The sequence below is a fragment of the Folsomia candida genome, unplaced genomic scaffold, assembly GCF_002217175.1.
Source record: "Folsomia candida strain VU population unplaced genomic scaffold, ASM221717v1 Fcan01_Sc068, whole genome shotgun sequence".
In the NCBI taxonomy this organism is placed as follows: domain Eukaryota; kingdom Metazoa; phylum Arthropoda; class Collembola; order Entomobryomorpha; family Isotomidae; genus Folsomia; species Folsomia candida.
In genome coordinates, this window is record NW_019091260.1 from 195,797 (window position 1) to 211,784 (window position 15,988).

Consider the following 15,988-nt stretch of genomic DNA (forward strand, 5'->3'; position numbering starts at 1 on the left):
ATTTATTATTTTGCAACCCAAATTGACTCTTAAATTTCTGGGCAGTTTACCTGTAAGGCTAGACTGTACTTCATGTTCACTTGTCTTAGACGGAATGTAAGTTATTCTGACAAATTAGCGCTACCCGACATCCATTTTATACCCATTTACCGTAACCGTTTTATTACCTTGAGGGCTTATTCCCACAATAAACTTCGGGCAAACCAAATTGTCATAAGCTCGAGTGAATAAATATTTATTGCAGGTAATTACTTCTGAGGGTAAATGTTGCATTAAGTGTTATAAATAATTTATGCTAACCTTCAGCCCGACAAACATTGCGTATTTCATTAGGCAATTATTTACTGAGTCCGTGTCCGATTCGTGGCTTAGCACGCGTTAATTAATAACTTAATGCATATCAAATATACGTATGTATAAGTTGATGAGTATATAACTCGTTATCATAGAATGTAAAGTATCGGCTTTTCGGTAGCATTAATTTATTCACAGCCAAGGTTATTCTTTACCACGTCAGAAGGATTAAGATCATAAAGTGTGTATAAAACAATTTTAATTATCATAATTTGACAAACTTTCTGATATGTGATACATAATCCCTGGACCTGTTCTTTGTTTAAAATCCATCAGAACAGCTTATCTTCAAATTTAAGTTTCTCTTTGCTGCGTTACATTAGTTCGTAACAGTAATTTGACATTTTTAATGTAAAATATAAGGGTAAAAAGAACAAAACAATCCTCTCAATTACTGCTGCATAGTGTTTTAAGTATTTTGGAATGTCCGCAGCGTATATTCGTCCCACGATGCACATGTATTGTGCATACGTGTGAACTCATTATATAGGTAAAATCAGTAAACATGTTACATGAAATTCGACGAGTTTCATGCCTAAATTCGACGACTTGCCTTTCTGACGAGTTTTTCATTCGACAAGTTGATTTCGACGACATAGGATTCGACAAGTAACCCGTATCCCTTGTAAATGATTGATGTAAATGCTGAAGCTCTCCACTTCACAATTTTAGATCCATAAGTACACAAACACCAACTTCTTGTTGAGTAGACTCAAAGTATAGCACACAGGCAACCTGTATGACGTTTAGGTCAAGAGTTTGGTCCGTAAGAGGTCTAATAAACAACAATGGAGTGTAGTAAATGTTAGCATTACACTTTATGGACAAAAATTACTAAAATAGTCAAATTTCGTATTTCACACAAATTTATTTTTAATAAATATTCATTAATTCCTATCCTTTTGGAGGTCACTAACTGCCCATGAAGATTAAAGAAGGTCAAATTCTATTTTGTTAATGACCTAAGTCGTTTCTGCGCAAAAATGCCTCTACTGATTTCTTATATTTGCACATAATATTTCAAACAAAAACCAGTATTTCCGAAATCAGGCGGTGGTCCCAAGATAATACTTGGATCAACTCCAGGAACGATATAGGTTGGATTTAGGTCACACTGGCAACTGCCACCAGTACCAGGGCTCGGTTCAGAAAACCAGTCGCAGATAAATAAACCACCCGAAGGCTCGGCCATTGCAGTACAAGACGAAGCATCTAGAATGGATCATTTTAAATTAGATATTTCCCGGCATAAGGTTCGCATTGTTATATATGTCTTGTTAAAATAGCTGCAAAAATGGATGAAGCCGCGGTTAATTAAAAACATGGCGCAAACTCATCCAAATTCTACAGATTATTGACACCGCTATTACTTACCACTGGCATATCCACCTCCGAGTGGGAGAGGCCAAATTTCCTCCTGGTTGAAGTTGACATTGATCAGGAATGGTTTCCAGATAGACCCGACACCCATCGGGAACTTATCACAACGCCGCTGGTCACCATTAATGGCGACCCAATCTGTGTCACAGGTTTGTCGCGGGATCGTAACGATGTTGAAGGGCGAACTATCTGGAAACCCATCCTCCGGACTGCATGGCGTCCACTAAAATGTATTAATTTATTCTAGTACTCCTGAATTTTCTAAACTAAATCGAGGCCATTTCAAAAAAAATTGTTACAAGGATATTGTTCCCGCCATCGCCCTTTAGCCCCACGCAGACCGTGTACTGATGACTGTTTTGTTGTTGGGTGGGGTAATCGAACGATCTCACTACTCCCCGGGTATCATTGAAATGTTGGAGGCAATGGGAGGGAACTTACGGACGTAATTTTAAATAGGGAAAATCGTTTATTTAATCTCAATATCGTAAAGACAAGCTTCACATTTGTTAAGCAATTACCAATTTCCGGAGACGAGCAGGCAATTGGTGTTACCCTAAGAAGAAAGGAGCCAATGGGAGATGTTGGCGACGGTATAAACGCGAAGTCTGTATTGGAACAGTCCTCACAAAATGTCAGGTATACTATGGCAAAGTCAAATTAGACCGTTTATCATTTAAAATTTAATTGTCAAGCGAGAATAATGTGTACACTTAATTGCGATACCAATGTGTTGCTTGTGAATGCGAAGTTTGGCATTTAAATCATCCACTTTTACAACCTTAAGCTGCTCATTCGTGATAAGTATGCTTTTATATTAATTTATATTCTTAGGTTATCTAATTGATTGTCGAAGTTTTGATGTGTTGTATCGACTAGTAAAGCTACAGTGTATTGAAATATTACTGATTTAAGGCTTAAAATGTTTTTAAAAATTCCACCACGGCCGTAACGTGGCAATCGCAAACCTATTTGTCTCCATATTTTATTACGTGAAGTCAAAATCGGGCGCGACCGTTTTATGTTGACGCATGAAGCCAGTTTGTTTGTGTACAATTGTCATTAATATGCATGCGCAAAATGTAAAAACTTGCATAATTTATTTACGTACTATGCTGTCCAGTGAGATCACCGCAAGTGGTGAAGCCGTCTCTGACCGTGGCAGAGTTAAAAATGACCAGTCTGTCCTCCTCGCAGTAGCCGAACGTATTTGCTGACGACGTCTTAAAAGACATGAAATCTAAACGTATCTGACAAACGGCCGGGTTCTAGAAGACCAACGAAAGCAATTAGCGGATATGTGCTGATAAGTCGAAAAAATTCAAGAAGGGTGTCACGCTAAAGTTGCGTAAGTGACACGTTACATAATTTTTGGAGGTTCCCTTGATTGTACATATATTTAATTTACACCTTTTCGATCTGGAAAGCGCACGGTGTCCACGAGTCGTAGCTCAGCATGCTGGGGCCATGCGTGTCAACTATGACCCTAGATTGACCATTCTCACATTTCAGGCTCTCCCCATGCCCCTGAACCAATTTGGGGCTAAACAAACCCATCCCTGCCAGGAGGAGGTGGACAACCTGGGAAAATATTTGTCAGGAAATAGTTAAAATGCCCTATTAAATTTCTGAGAAACTTACGCGTACTGGTAGGCCGAACTTCATGTTCTATTCGCGTCGACGGTATCGGAATGATTCTGACAAATTAGTGCTACCTGATGTCCCATTTATATGTACATAAACAAAGTACGGTAAAATTTTATTGGCTGAGCGGCTTATATCCCTAATAAACATCGGCCAAGCCTAATAGTTTACTTGGCATAATAAAATAATTTATACATGTTATAAGTAGCGATGAACAAATATTTATTGCACCAAATGCAACTAATTATTTTGAACAGAAAATGTTATATTGCTTATGTACTTACATATTTATGTACCTATATTATGTAACTATGTACATAATCCTTGATCCCGACAAAGATGATTCCATTTCACAATTCATTTACTCCATGTTCAGGATTCGTGGCTTAACACGATCTAATAAAAATTAGTCCGTAACTCGTTATTATTTAAATGCAAATTGCCGGCTTGTCGGTAACATTCATTGAATCTATCAACAAGGTCGTGCATACATATCAACACGTTCGAATGATTAAGATCATAAAGTTGTTTGTATGTATGAAGGAATTTTTATTCCTTTAATGATCATAATTTGCCATAGCTTCTGGCACGTGATTATCCCCGATGTGGATTACTTCCAGACGCAGAAATTTATTATATCTATCAAACATAAAGTTAAGGTTGCATAATTTGACATTACCGATGGTTATGAGTTAATCGAGTCTATCGATTTTAGAGAGGATCACCCTCAGCAGAACAAAATTTGTAACCATTTTTATTAGATCTTTGTTAGAAGTCAATAATAAATATCATTTGTTTTCAGCTATAATTAATAATGCATATTGTACAACGACGCGTCGTAAATAACGCACTTGCTCATAAGAAATTTCCACCATCCCCACCACAGCACATAATCCGCAACAAATTCCCCAAATTTTTAAGGTCGTGACAACTCTTGAAGTAAAATCCAACTTTTCCAACGTCCCAACTTTCGGTCTCGTCCAATTAGCATAATAAGGAAATAGCTTCTTTGGTCTTATCCTGCTAAACCACTTCTCCCACCACTTATATATTCCCGAAACCATGAGAAATTTTACCCTGTCAAGTACAAAATTTCTCCTTGGTGTTGAATAAATTTGTATTGAATACCATGTGAGAAACAGATTATCATCGGTTCCCTCCATGAAAACGGTCCCATCCAAATTATCATTCAAAAAGGGAATTATGTCCTTAATGTTTTCCTTTTTGTCTAAATATACCAATTTATCAGCACATCGAGATAAGTTCGGATATATGTCAAAAGGCCACTTGTAATGAAACTCGCGCCAGATGCGTGTTTTATTTTTGCAAGCGGACGAAGCTTCCTTGTAAGATTTAGGTTCACTTGCTAATAAAGCTTCGGCGAATCTTTTGTATCCCAACAAGCGTGCAAAGTCACCTTCGTAATTTGCTGCTGTCACGGTATCCTCAGAGAAATCGAAAGCAAAAAAGGTGTCAATTGGACTTCCTTTGGCATACAAGTCGTAAAATAAGCTCGCATCCGGGTTTGCAGGGAAGAAAAATAGAGATTCTTGATCTTGGAGGTCATAAATATGTGTCCATGATGGGTTCCTTTTGTACGGGAGAATCACTTCTGCTGTGATGATAGTTTTGTAGAAGGCAGTCAATATCATAGCACAAAATACCCAAATCCAAAAAACGTATTTAAGTTGAATGGGAACAAGGCGCGAAATATTTGAGGAAATTGATATTTCTAGTGCTACAGCTACCGAAAGGAAACTCAGATCCAGAGTTTATGTCGGCGAGGCTATCAGAGCTCTTATCACAGTAAATATCAACACCACGGTAATAATAAAGAACCAAATGTATCTGTCGAAAGGGTCGCTGAAAGCTTTGTACGAGTTATCTTTTTGAATTCCATAGCAGGACAAAAAACTGTAAGACTGACTTCCAATAAGTACGATTTGATGATTTCCGGAATTATATAGCGTTCGTCCTTTTCCAAAGAAGAAATACTTGCTTTTTCCATACACTTTCATCGGAAATGACATATTATACAGCCAATCTGAGGAGGAGAGTACGCCAACCTGATAATGACAGATCTTGATGTCCTTTGGATATATGGTAGTACCCCCTCTGAAAGTAAAAAGTGTGAAGCGGTTTGATGCCATGGCCCAATTTACGCCCGTCACACCCCTTTGAAGGCGCGCCCGATGCCAAACTAGCTGCACTAAAAAATTCGCCAAAAATCCAATTTTGTTCGGATTTTCATAATAATTATATATTTGTGATCCCAGATAGTCCCTTTATCATATTCAGTTGCAAAATTAACTTTTCAGAAATTTTCAATATTTTCGAATATTTCCTGAAAAGGGCATGGCTTGAAAAAATTCAAAATTCCAAAATAGTTCAGATTGATATCTGATATGACAAAGCAACTATTTGGGATCATAAATATGTAACTATTATGAAAATCCGAAGAAAATTGGATTTTTGGCGAATTTTTTAGTGCAGCTAGTTTGGCATCGGGCGCGCCTTCAAAGGGGTGTGACGGGCGTAAATTGGGCCATGGCATCAAACCGCTTCACACTTTTTACTTTCAGAGGGGGTACTACCATATATCCAAAGGACATCAAGATCTGTCATTATCAGGTTGGCGTACTCTCCTCCTGAGAGAATAGTGTATGTAATAAAATCGTTTAGCGATACCGATTGATTTGCTACTTCAATCCAATCCGGGTTGTTCTGTTTTAGACAAAAGTATTTATTTTGCATTTTGATAAATGTTTGGTCGAAAATGTATTCCATTTCTTGAAAATCCAGCCAACTTATAAAAACCCAAGCGTATTTGTTGTAGGTAGTGCCTACCTTGTCCGCTGCGTCTTCAATGTAGTAAAAGCATTCCATTTGATTTTTTTGGTTGCACTGGATATATGAAAAAAATTCGAAGTTTGGCAACAACTTGAAATTTTGTGATGTGCATCCTCGAGGATAGTACATATTGAAGTGGTAAAACCGCAAAGTATCTTTCAAACCTTGTTGAGCAAAGTAAAATTCTCGACTTCCCAAAGACTTAATGTCTGATTGGAGCATTTTTGCATAGATGGTCTGTATTTCGAAAGCTGTGTTTTGATCGGATAATGCGAGCCAAATAATTTGTATGGAATAAGCAGAACCACTAACAGGTGGAAATATTGGGGAATATAGCAAATTGGACAGGGAAAATTTGACCCCCATTTCAGGAAAGATGTATGTCCAACAAAACTTTGGAACTCGTCGACGACGAGTGAATGACATGTTTGCGAAGAGAAATGTATAAGACTGTTTGTATTCAGGTTGGATTAGAAAATTTTCAACGTGAATTAGTAGAGGATGAAGGGGAATAAAATCGGTGGTTAAATTTGTGCTGAATGTAATGACGAGATTACAATGTGAAAAGATTGGAAGGACGGAGGTGAGATGACTTGGTGCGACGTCACCTTGAGTTGATGTCATTATAAAGGTCAAGGTGGGGAGAAGAAAAAGTCTGGTATGGCAAAAGGCTGGCATGACTTTGGACTTTGCCAGTTTCGAAATTAATCTGACGATGCAAATTTTGTGACTGGCTAAGTAAATTTGATGTTATGAGTAAAAGGGAGAATCAAATATTGGGCTGGTTTTTTTAGGTATTTACATGTACATATGTACTTATGTAAATATGTAAGGATTCTTGTCGTAATTTAGAAAGTATGGGTATCAATATGTAGGAGTGACACATGTAAAGCACTTTATCCGATTACAACGACTTATTTGGTAGCTTCAGCTACTTTATGCGAAGACTTTGTCTGTCTGTCTGTCCTTTAGGAGGATAACGCGAGAACGGAACGAAATAGATAATCGGGATTGGTTTGCGGCATCATACATGTGACCCCATGGGTGGATCATATACCAATTCATTAAACTATCCTATATTTAACCCACTTTTGTGTTTAATCTGACCACCCATACCGGCGCCAAGGTGTGTTCGGGGCAAACTGAGATTTTCACTCTAATTGAATATGCTAATGAAATTTGGTGAAATTAAGTATTCCCGCGATGTCGTGGGCGTAGCTGGGGTGAAGTGCGACTGAAGCTACGTCTATATACGTGTTTTCTATGGTTCATTTTGTTAGTGAAGGGTGACAAGTAATTTTCAAGGATGGAAAATTCCAGGTGACAGTTCGTTCATATTTTTGATGTGCTTGTGGACGTCTAGGAGGATATATCGCACTTTTATTTCGTACCACAACATTTTCCAAGCGCTCACTAAAATTGGATGGATTTTTAAAGTTTCTCAGAACAAAATTGAGTGACAGTTAGTATGTAACAATATGTACATATGAACTGTCGTTCGTCCCGTCTATGGTCTCCGATTTTGATTACTCTAGCGTCGTTTGGATCTCAAATTCATGGCAATGGCAAGAATAATTAATGGTATATGCAAATGCTCAGTGGTGCTGGAGATATTTGCATTCAAGGAGGGTAAAACGCGTATTAAATTTGGATAATGTAAAATTTTTCGACTTTCGAGCGCTTTTCCTCGCCTTTGGATGCAAATATCTCTGCCACACCTTATCCTTGAAAGATATTTGAATTTGTAGTTATGTGACACTAGCTTAATACAAATCTGAGAGCGGACCCTGGTAGACCTCTATTATGAGTGCCGGACAACAATTTCTCCATATGTGTTCCTTGTACAAATATTTCTAAAAATACATTTTGAGCATTAACGACTATTTATCTGTCCAAATACTAAGACCAATCATAGACTTGATCCCAAAGGAAATAGTAAAATATCGCATTTCATCAAAATTTTATTTTATTTGCGGCTTAATTTTATATATCTTAAAGTACTTCTGTGCAAAACATGGCTCTATTCACTCCCCAATCCCTAAATTTGTACATCATATTTCAAGCAGAAACCAAGGTTTTCGACGTCCGGCGAAGGTCCAAAGGAAACACTTGGGTCTATCCCCGGAATCACAAGTGCTGGATTTATGTCACATTGGCAAGTGCCATCAGACCACTCACAGAGGAGAATACCGCTGGAAGTTAGGCCCACATCAGCGCAAGAGGATGCGTCTGAAATGAATAATTTTTAATAATTGGTGTAACTAAAATTCTCAAGTTTTCTTCGTCACAATCTTAGCTGCATATGTAGAACATACACGCTTAATTATCTAATCATTCCTTATTAGATTGGGACATAGTGCAGATCTTTAATCCCATCTTGTAGAATTTTAATTCTCAATCTCTAATCCGCATCCCCATATTATCCGTAAATTGTTATCCAAAAGTGATATCATTGGGATTACGAAAGTAATCAATTGGAAAACTGCATGCAGCAGCGGTTATGGTGCCATACGTTGACAAACTCATTCAAAACTACCGACTTATGATACCGCTATGTAGATTATTTACCATTAGCATCTCCAGGATTTTTTCCGAATCCGGATGGCGGGATTTCTTCCTCGTTAAAGTTGACATTGAGCAGGAACGGTTTCCAAGTAGAGCTGACCTTTTTCGGGAACTTGTCGCATCGTGGCCTGTCCCCATTAATCGCGACCCAATCCGTGTCACAGGAGGTTGGCGGGACCAGATTTGTGGTGATACTGAAGGGCGGACTACTCGGATACCCATCCTCTGAACCGCAAGGTTTCCACTGCATTAAAAATTTACACATTCTAAAATACGCGAAGTTTCCCAATTTTATTCTTTCAATTTATAAAAAAATGTTGCAATGATTTCCTTAACTCCGCCCTCCGGCTCCACGCAAACCGTGTACTTCTGACTGTTTTGCTGTTGGATGGGATAATCGAACGATCTCACAACTCCACGGCTACCATTGAAACGTTGCAGGCAGTGACTCGGGACTTAAATAAATAATACGTAAAGTTTAGAAACTCTTGGTTGCTCGTGATGTTTTAAAGAGAAAATATTTTTGAAGAAATTACCCAGATCCCGAGATGAGCAGGGAATTGGTGTTACGAACATTTGATATGTGCCCGAGGGAGATGTTGGAGACGGTTTATAAGCGACCTCTAGGTCATCACAGTCCTCATCAAATGTGAGATACACTACAATATAGCTGAATTAAACCGTGTGATTATTAAAATAAAATCGTCGAATTTTTGAAATCTTGTCCCTATTAATATCCTGATACATATGTGGTATAAAATATTTGTTTTAAAATTCGGCCCGGCCCAGAACGTGGAAAGAGGGAAATTTGTGTCGTCTTGTTAAGTACAGGGTGGGAAATTTATTTCGCACAGTCGGGCGTGACAATTGTATGTCGACGAATCCTATGGTTCCTAACAGATATCTGATGGTAACTTGATTAACATTGACCAGATATCAGATTCAATGTTAATCAAGTTACAACCAGATATCTGTTCGGAACCATAACGAATCCTCAGCCAGTTTTTCATGTACTTCTCATGTACTTCTGCAATAGGGGCAGAAGGAACCCTCTGAAATGGGGTAATATGATACACCATAATGAGGGATTTTTCATACAGGTCAAGAATATATAAAATTTTGACTGGCAAGCGTATATTAAGCTCACAAAAAAACGTCAGAGAAGACTTTGTCTCACTTTCCCCCATGCCGGGAAATTTTTGGGGTGATGTGAGATTTCTAGCGACTAGCTAGGGGAGCTAGCTAGGCTTGCTGGCTAAAATGGTAACGCTGTCCGCGTACCTTGTATAACCTAACTGCTCGCATGAAATAAAACATTTTGACCTTTGACCTTTCCTTATGTCGTTAATATACATTTTCCGTTCAAATATTTTATATATTCTTGATCAGCATGAAAAACCCTTCATTTTGGTGTGTCACGTTCTCCCATCGAAGAAAGGTTCTTTTTCCCGTATTTTACCATATTTATACACAAAATGTAAGATTAAAAAATTACACAAATAAAAAACTTATTTACTATGCTGTCCGCTGAGATCACCGCACGTGGAGAAGCCATCTTTAACCGTGACAGAGTTACTAATTGTTAATTTGTCCACCTCACAGTTGCCGGACGTATTTGCTGACGCCGTCTTAAAAGACATGAAATCTGGCACATGGCAGGGTTCTGTATACAAGAGCAAGAAGAATAGTTAACGCACGTGAAATTTTTTAGAACAATCAAAAATTGTGTAACGTGCTGTCACGCAATGCCAAAGTTGATGGTGTGAAACGTTACTTAATTTTTGAACGTTCCCTCTATTATTTAGCACCTTTTTAATCACAAAAGTGCACGGCATCCATGAGTAGTAGGTCAGAATGCTGCCGCCGTACGCGTCAACTGTGACCTTAGGCTGATCATATTCACATCGCAGAATCGGCTGCTGCCCCTCGACCAATTTGGGGCTAAACAAACCCACCACGGTGAGGAGGTGGGCAACCTGAGATAATAAATTTATTCGGAAAGTGTGAAAATTGTTTCCTAAATTTCTGGGGAACTTACGCCTAAAAGTATGCCGTGCTTCATGTTCACTTCGCGTCGACGGTGCCGGAATGATTCTGGCAAATTTGTGCTACCCGGCGTCCGCTTTATACGTACAAATGTGCGGTAAAGATTTTTATTAGGTTAATAAGGCTTATTTCCCTAATAAACGTCGGCCATGCCTAAATTATTTATTTTGCATAATTATTCGTCATACTAAAATTACTTATTTGGTATAAGTGGCGGTGAAGAAATATTTATTGCACGTACATAATGCAGCTAATTATTTTTTAATACGCACATACATATGTTATATTACTTATGTATATTTACTATCTTCCATCCCTGCAAGGATGATCTCATTACACAATTTATTGAGTCTGTGTTCACGATTCGTGGATTAACACAACCTAATAAAAAATAAGTAAGGAACTCGTTACGGTTTAAATACAAATTGTCGGCTTGTCGGTACAATTCATTGAATTTGTAAATATGGTCTTCGTACATTCTTAAAGGATTAAGACAATAAATTTGTTTGTATGCGTGAAAGAATTTGTCAATTCGGTTCATTAGCTTAATTTGACAGTTTCCGGCACTTGGTTAACCCTAACGTGGATGACTTGCCGACATAACTGTTACACATTAATAATATCAAGGCTACATAATTTGACCTTGCCGAAAGTTATGATCTCATCGAGTACATATGTATATCGTGCATCCATAAATTTTGTTTTTCAGGAATAGAGAATTGGACTTTATATTACCGACACCCACTTAATCCATGTAAATGATGATTATGGTGAGTGGGCTGAGATTACATCCCGGCAAGATCGGCAAGATGCCGATTAAAGTTTCGCTCCGACATTCAGAGGGAAATCTTATCAAAAGATGAACACTCCAGTTGGGGGAATCGTCACTGCGAAGGAAAGCTTCTCAGTTGTATGAAAAACTAGCATATAAGCCCGTCTCGGGTGGATTTAGTTTTCCAAATTCCACAATTTTTTTGTATGATTAGCTTAAACTCTCTAAGACCGAAGTGAAACGAATTTGTGATAAATATTAAGGTGGAAAGTTTCTGGAGAAATACTAAAAAAACAATCTCCAAATAATTTTCATACTATGCCACGCATACGACTTAATGAACAAGTCGTAGCAAAGTCCATACTCCCAAAATAATTGGTCAAATACTAGATTTCATTCAAATTTTAGTTTATTTGCAACTTGACCTTGTAAGTCAAACAATTATGCGTGCGCAAAGAATACATATCTCTATTCCTAAATTTGCATATCATATTTCAAGCAAAATCCAGTATTTCCCATGTCCGGCGGTGGTCCAAAGAAAACGTTAACATCGATCCCAGGTGAGAAAAATATTGGATTTATGTCACATTGGCAAGTGCCCTCAACACCAGGCCCAGTTTCAGGAAACCACGCACACATAAGAAGCCCACCGGAAGCTACGCCAACACCAATGCAGGAGTAAACGTCTAAAATAAAATGGGTCATAAATTTAATTTTTAATTTCTGAGGAATTTTGATTAATGACTGAAATTTAAATTCTCTAATGAAATTTAAACTCTTTAATAGGGGTGTTGAAGACACCGGTATTTTCGCGTTTTTTTTTTAAATCCGACCCGTCGGATCAGATCAGTTTTTTTATGTATTACCATCGACATCTCCGAGATTTTCTCCGAATCGGGGAGGTGGGATTTCCTCCTCGTTAAAGTTGACATTGAGCAGGAATGGTTTCCAGGTAGAGCGAACACTTGTCGGGAACTTGTCGCATCGCGGGACGTCCCCATTAATCGCGACCCAATCTGTGTCACAGATTTTTGGCGGGACCGGATTTGTCGTGATGCTGAAGGGTGAACTACTCGGGTACCCATCCTCAGAACCGCACGACTTCCACTGCGAAACGAAATTATTACTTTTGAAAATTACGAACGTACAAACTTTAAAACAAATTTGCAAAAAATGTTACAATGATTTCCTCCCCGCCACCGCCCTTCGGCTCCACGCAGACCGTGTACTCCTGACTGTTTTGCTGCTGGTTGGGATAATCGAACGATCTCACGACTCCCTGGCTACCATTGAAATGTTGAAGGCAGTGACTCGGAACTTATACGTATAAATAATACATATTTTGAAACGTTTGGTGGATCTCGAAGATTTCAAGTAAGTTTTTTAAGAAATTACCAAGGCCCGGAGACGAGCAGGGAATTGGTGTCATGAGAATATTATACGAGCTAGAGGGAGATATCGGCGACATTTTTGTAGTGACCTCAATCGTGTCACAGTCCTCGCCGAATGTGAGGTACACTAGGGTCAAGCATAATTAACCAGTTAAGGAAGTAGAAATACATTCTTTTGTTACAATAGTCCACTTCTACGTAAATATGTAAAACCCCAAAAATAAGAGGACCCATATTTGTAAGGGCTACGTTTTAGCCGAAGCTTTTAACAAGTTGAGGCCGAAACAAACAAAGCTTTTTAGACTTTTGCCGAAAAAGATAGTTCACTTTATATAAAACCCTAAAAATTATGGAACCCACATAGTTATGTTTTTATGAGTGAATGTCCACGTTTTAGCAAAATTTGAAAAAAAATCTTCTCAGATTTTAAATTATTATCACCCAAACACAAAATGTTGTCGTAATATAAAATTCTACATACATCTCGATTTTTCAAAATTCGAAAGTTCACAAGGTCTTAGAAATCTTGATTTTGACTACACATTAGTTTACTAAAATTCCGCCAAACCGTGGACACTCAGGAAAACTTTCCTTTCCTTAATATTTATGCTCAATGAGAGAAAATAAGACATAACTACTATAATTACTTACTATGTTGTCCCGTGAGATCGCCGCAAGTGGTAAACCCATCTTTAACCGTGGCAGAGTTACTAATTGTCAATTTGTCCTCTTCACAGTTGCCGGTTGCGTTTGCTGACATATACTTAAAATTGCTGAAGTCCAAGCGTATCTGACAAATGGCAGGGTTCTACAAGACCAACGAGAATAATTAACATATTATGCTCAGTTGTTTTTGTACCAATAATTCGGAACGTTCAGAAATTATGTGTCGTCCTGTCATGCACTCTTAAAAATAATGCGAACTTTTTACAAATTATCTAAATGCACTATGAATTACAACAAAACAATATCCAGCGAAATTGAAATCTGACAAAGGATAAAATTTGCTCAGAATCGGAGACACTTTACTTCATATAGAATTCAAACTTCAAAATTGTAAAATTATTTTTAAGCTTTGGTAAAGTTAAGGGCGTCACGCATCACATAAATTTTGAACGTTTCCTAAATTATGTAACACCTTTTTAATCAGGAAACTGCACTGGGCAAACATATTCCCGGGGGATGACAGGGTGCGGAACCCATACGCATCAATTACCACTTTCGACTGACCAACCTCACAACGTGTCCATTGCCCCTCGGCCAGCTTGGAGCTAAACAAAGCCACCCCGGCCAGCAGGTGGGCAACCTAAGAAAGTAAATTTATAATCTTTCTGCGAAAATTTGACTCCTAAATTTCGAGAAACTTACTTGCAAAGCTATGCCGTATTTCATGTTCACTTTGTCTAAGGTATTGGAATGATTCTGGCAGATTTGTGCTACCCCACGTTGCGCTTTATACGCAACGTACTGTAACCACAGACTTTATTACCTGTAGGATTTATTTCACTCCCCAATAAACCTCGGACATGGCAAATTAAGTATTTCTTATAAGTCGCGGTGAACAAATATTTATTGGAAGTATTTAATTATGTATGAACCTAATCATTTCGGATTTATGTATGTAGGAAATGTTAGAATACATGCTAACTTCAACCCGACAAAGATATTGTCATTACGTAACTTATCAACCACGCAATTTATTTGTGATCGTTAGTCCATGTTCTGATATTCGTGGCTAAACTACTTACTTTCAAACAAATACATAAGTCATTCTCATATAAATGAAATTGTCGGCTTGTCGGTAACATTCATTCATTTCCAAGCAAGGTCACATTTCAGCACGTCGGAAGGATCAAGCGTAAGATAATAAAATTTATATGAAGGGAGTTTCATTTAATTATCATAACTTGGAACAGTTTCTGACATGTGGCAAGTGCAGATATTTTAACAGTTCGGATTTCAGCACCTCAGAAGGATTAGAATCATAAAGTTTGCACGAAGGAATTTTAATTGTCATAATTTGGCCTAATTTCGGACATTTGATTTAATAATTCTAACGCGGATTCCTAACCGACATTTATAACTTTCTATAATAAAATCGAGGTTAATTTGAGATTATTAAACTTTATGATGTCGCCGAATAAATCGAGAGTACACTCTTTTCATCACGGATTCACTATTACCTTATGCAAGTGTGGGATTTTTGCGTTTTGCCATTATAAGCAGGGTAAGGAAAACAAAGGGGTTTTGCTATTGAAAACCCATACCCAGGGGTTTTACCTTGGTTTTGCGGGTAGCCGGGGTTATTGGGGTAAACTGAGTCTGTGTCTCGTGCATTAGATTTGAAAAAACGGCTTTTTGTCAACAAAGCCGCTTATTAATTTAATTTGCATAACTAATTAACTCTAGAATTGCTAGTAAAGCTATGTTACCACACTTTATAAAATTCGAAAACCCCGACTACCCCGATTACCCGTGGATATTGCTCAAATGTTTAAATGTTTAATTTATTAATCCCCCGTTAATCAATACTTTACAAAATAGAGTGCACTGTTGCATTTCACTCATTCCTGTAAATATTATTAACTGGAAAAAACCTCGACAAATTATTTCTTGTAGGCCAACTATAGATTCAATTGAGGAACAATTTGTTAATGAAATTAATTTGATTAATATATCTGAGTTAAGTAATGGGTTAGTTAGCCTTGACGTAAATGGACAAGTAGAGTTATTTAATAGGAGATTGATGAATGCGTTCAATGCTGTTTCGGTTCCTTACAATAAGTTGGTTAGTGAGGTGGATCCTCTTTGGTTAACACCACAAATTAAAAAGTTAATTAAGCAAAAAAATAAGCTGAGAAATGCTAATAATTCGGATTGGTACATATTAAGTAATGCAATTAAGATGCAGGTTAAATTAGCTAAAAGTAAGGTCAGGGAAACAATTAGTGATAAGATATTTAGTATGAATTGTACAGAATGGTAC

General features: G+C 37.7%; 2 protein-coding genes and 1 long non-coding RNA gene across 4 annotated transcripts; all 3 read right to left on the reverse strand.

Moving 5' to 3' along the window:
- Positions 1 to 1,268: 1,268 nt before the first annotated feature.
- On the reverse strand, positions 1,269 to 3,417 carry LOC118433676. The gene is made up of 7 exons (XM_035845854.1): positions 3,376 to 3,417; positions 3,145 to 3,315; positions 2,846 to 3,002; positions 2,256 to 2,378; positions 2,034 to 2,170; positions 1,729 to 1,957; positions 1,269 to 1,566 (listed from the first exon to the last, which is right to left on the reverse strand). The coding sequence occupies exons 1-7, from the start codon at positions 3,397 to 3,399 to the stop codon at positions 1,355 to 1,357; spliced, it is 1,053 nt and encodes a 350-aa protein (XP_035701747.1). The 5' UTR covers positions 3,400 to 3,417; the 3' UTR covers positions 1,269 to 1,354.
- A 4,754-nt stretch (positions 3,418 to 8,171) lies between these two features.
- On the reverse strand, positions 8,172 to 10,883 carry LOC110862781. 2 transcript variants are annotated; one of them, XR_002549224.2, is made up of 6 exons: positions 10,832 to 10,883; positions 10,602 to 10,769; positions 10,310 to 10,456; positions 9,330 to 9,452; positions 8,797 to 9,248; positions 8,172 to 8,457 (listed from the first exon to the last, which is right to left on the reverse strand). It is a non-coding gene; the product is annotated as an uncharacterized LOC110862781 (long non-coding RNA). The 2 variants fall into 2 exon arrangements; XR_004833512.1 differs by having other exon boundaries at positions 9,330 to 9,463.
- Positions 10,884 to 12,002: 1,119 nt separating this feature from the next.
- Positions 12,003 to 14,449, reverse strand: LOC110862782. Its single transcript, XM_022111989.2, has 7 exons — positions 14,371 to 14,449; positions 14,141 to 14,308; positions 13,654 to 13,810; positions 13,007 to 13,129; positions 12,792 to 12,928; positions 12,478 to 12,718; positions 12,003 to 12,297 (listed from the first exon to the last, which is right to left on the reverse strand). Exons 1-7 carry the CDS (start codon positions 14,392 to 14,394, stop codon positions 12,086 to 12,088), a joined length of 1,062 nt encoding a protein of 353 aa, XP_021967681.1. The 5' UTR covers positions 14,395 to 14,449; the 3' UTR covers positions 12,003 to 12,085.
- Positions 14,450 to 15,988: the final 1,539 nt, after the last annotated feature.

Coding starts and splice junctions, on each gene's coding strand:
- LOC110862782 (XM_022111989.2), bottom strand. CDS start 14,394: ATGAAATACGGCATAGCTTTGCAA. Junction 12,929..13,006: donor CTGCTCGTCTCCGGGCCTTG/GTAATTTCTTAA, acceptor TATACGTATAAG/TTCCGAGTCACTGCCTTCAA. Junction 12,298..12,477: donor AAATCTCGGAGATGTCGATG/GTAATACATAAA, acceptor ATTTTATTTTAG/ACGTTTACTCCTGCATTGGT.
- LOC118433676 (XM_035845854.1), bottom strand. CDS start 3,399: ATGAAGTTCGGCCTACCAGTACGC. Junction 2,379..2,845: donor TGATCTCACTGGACAGCATA/GTACGTAAATAA, acceptor ACTTTGCCATAG/TATACCTGACATTTTGTGAG. Junction 1,958..2,033: donor ATGGCGGGAACAATATCCTT/GTAACAATTTTT, acceptor AATACATTTTAG/TGGACGCCATGCAGTCCGGA.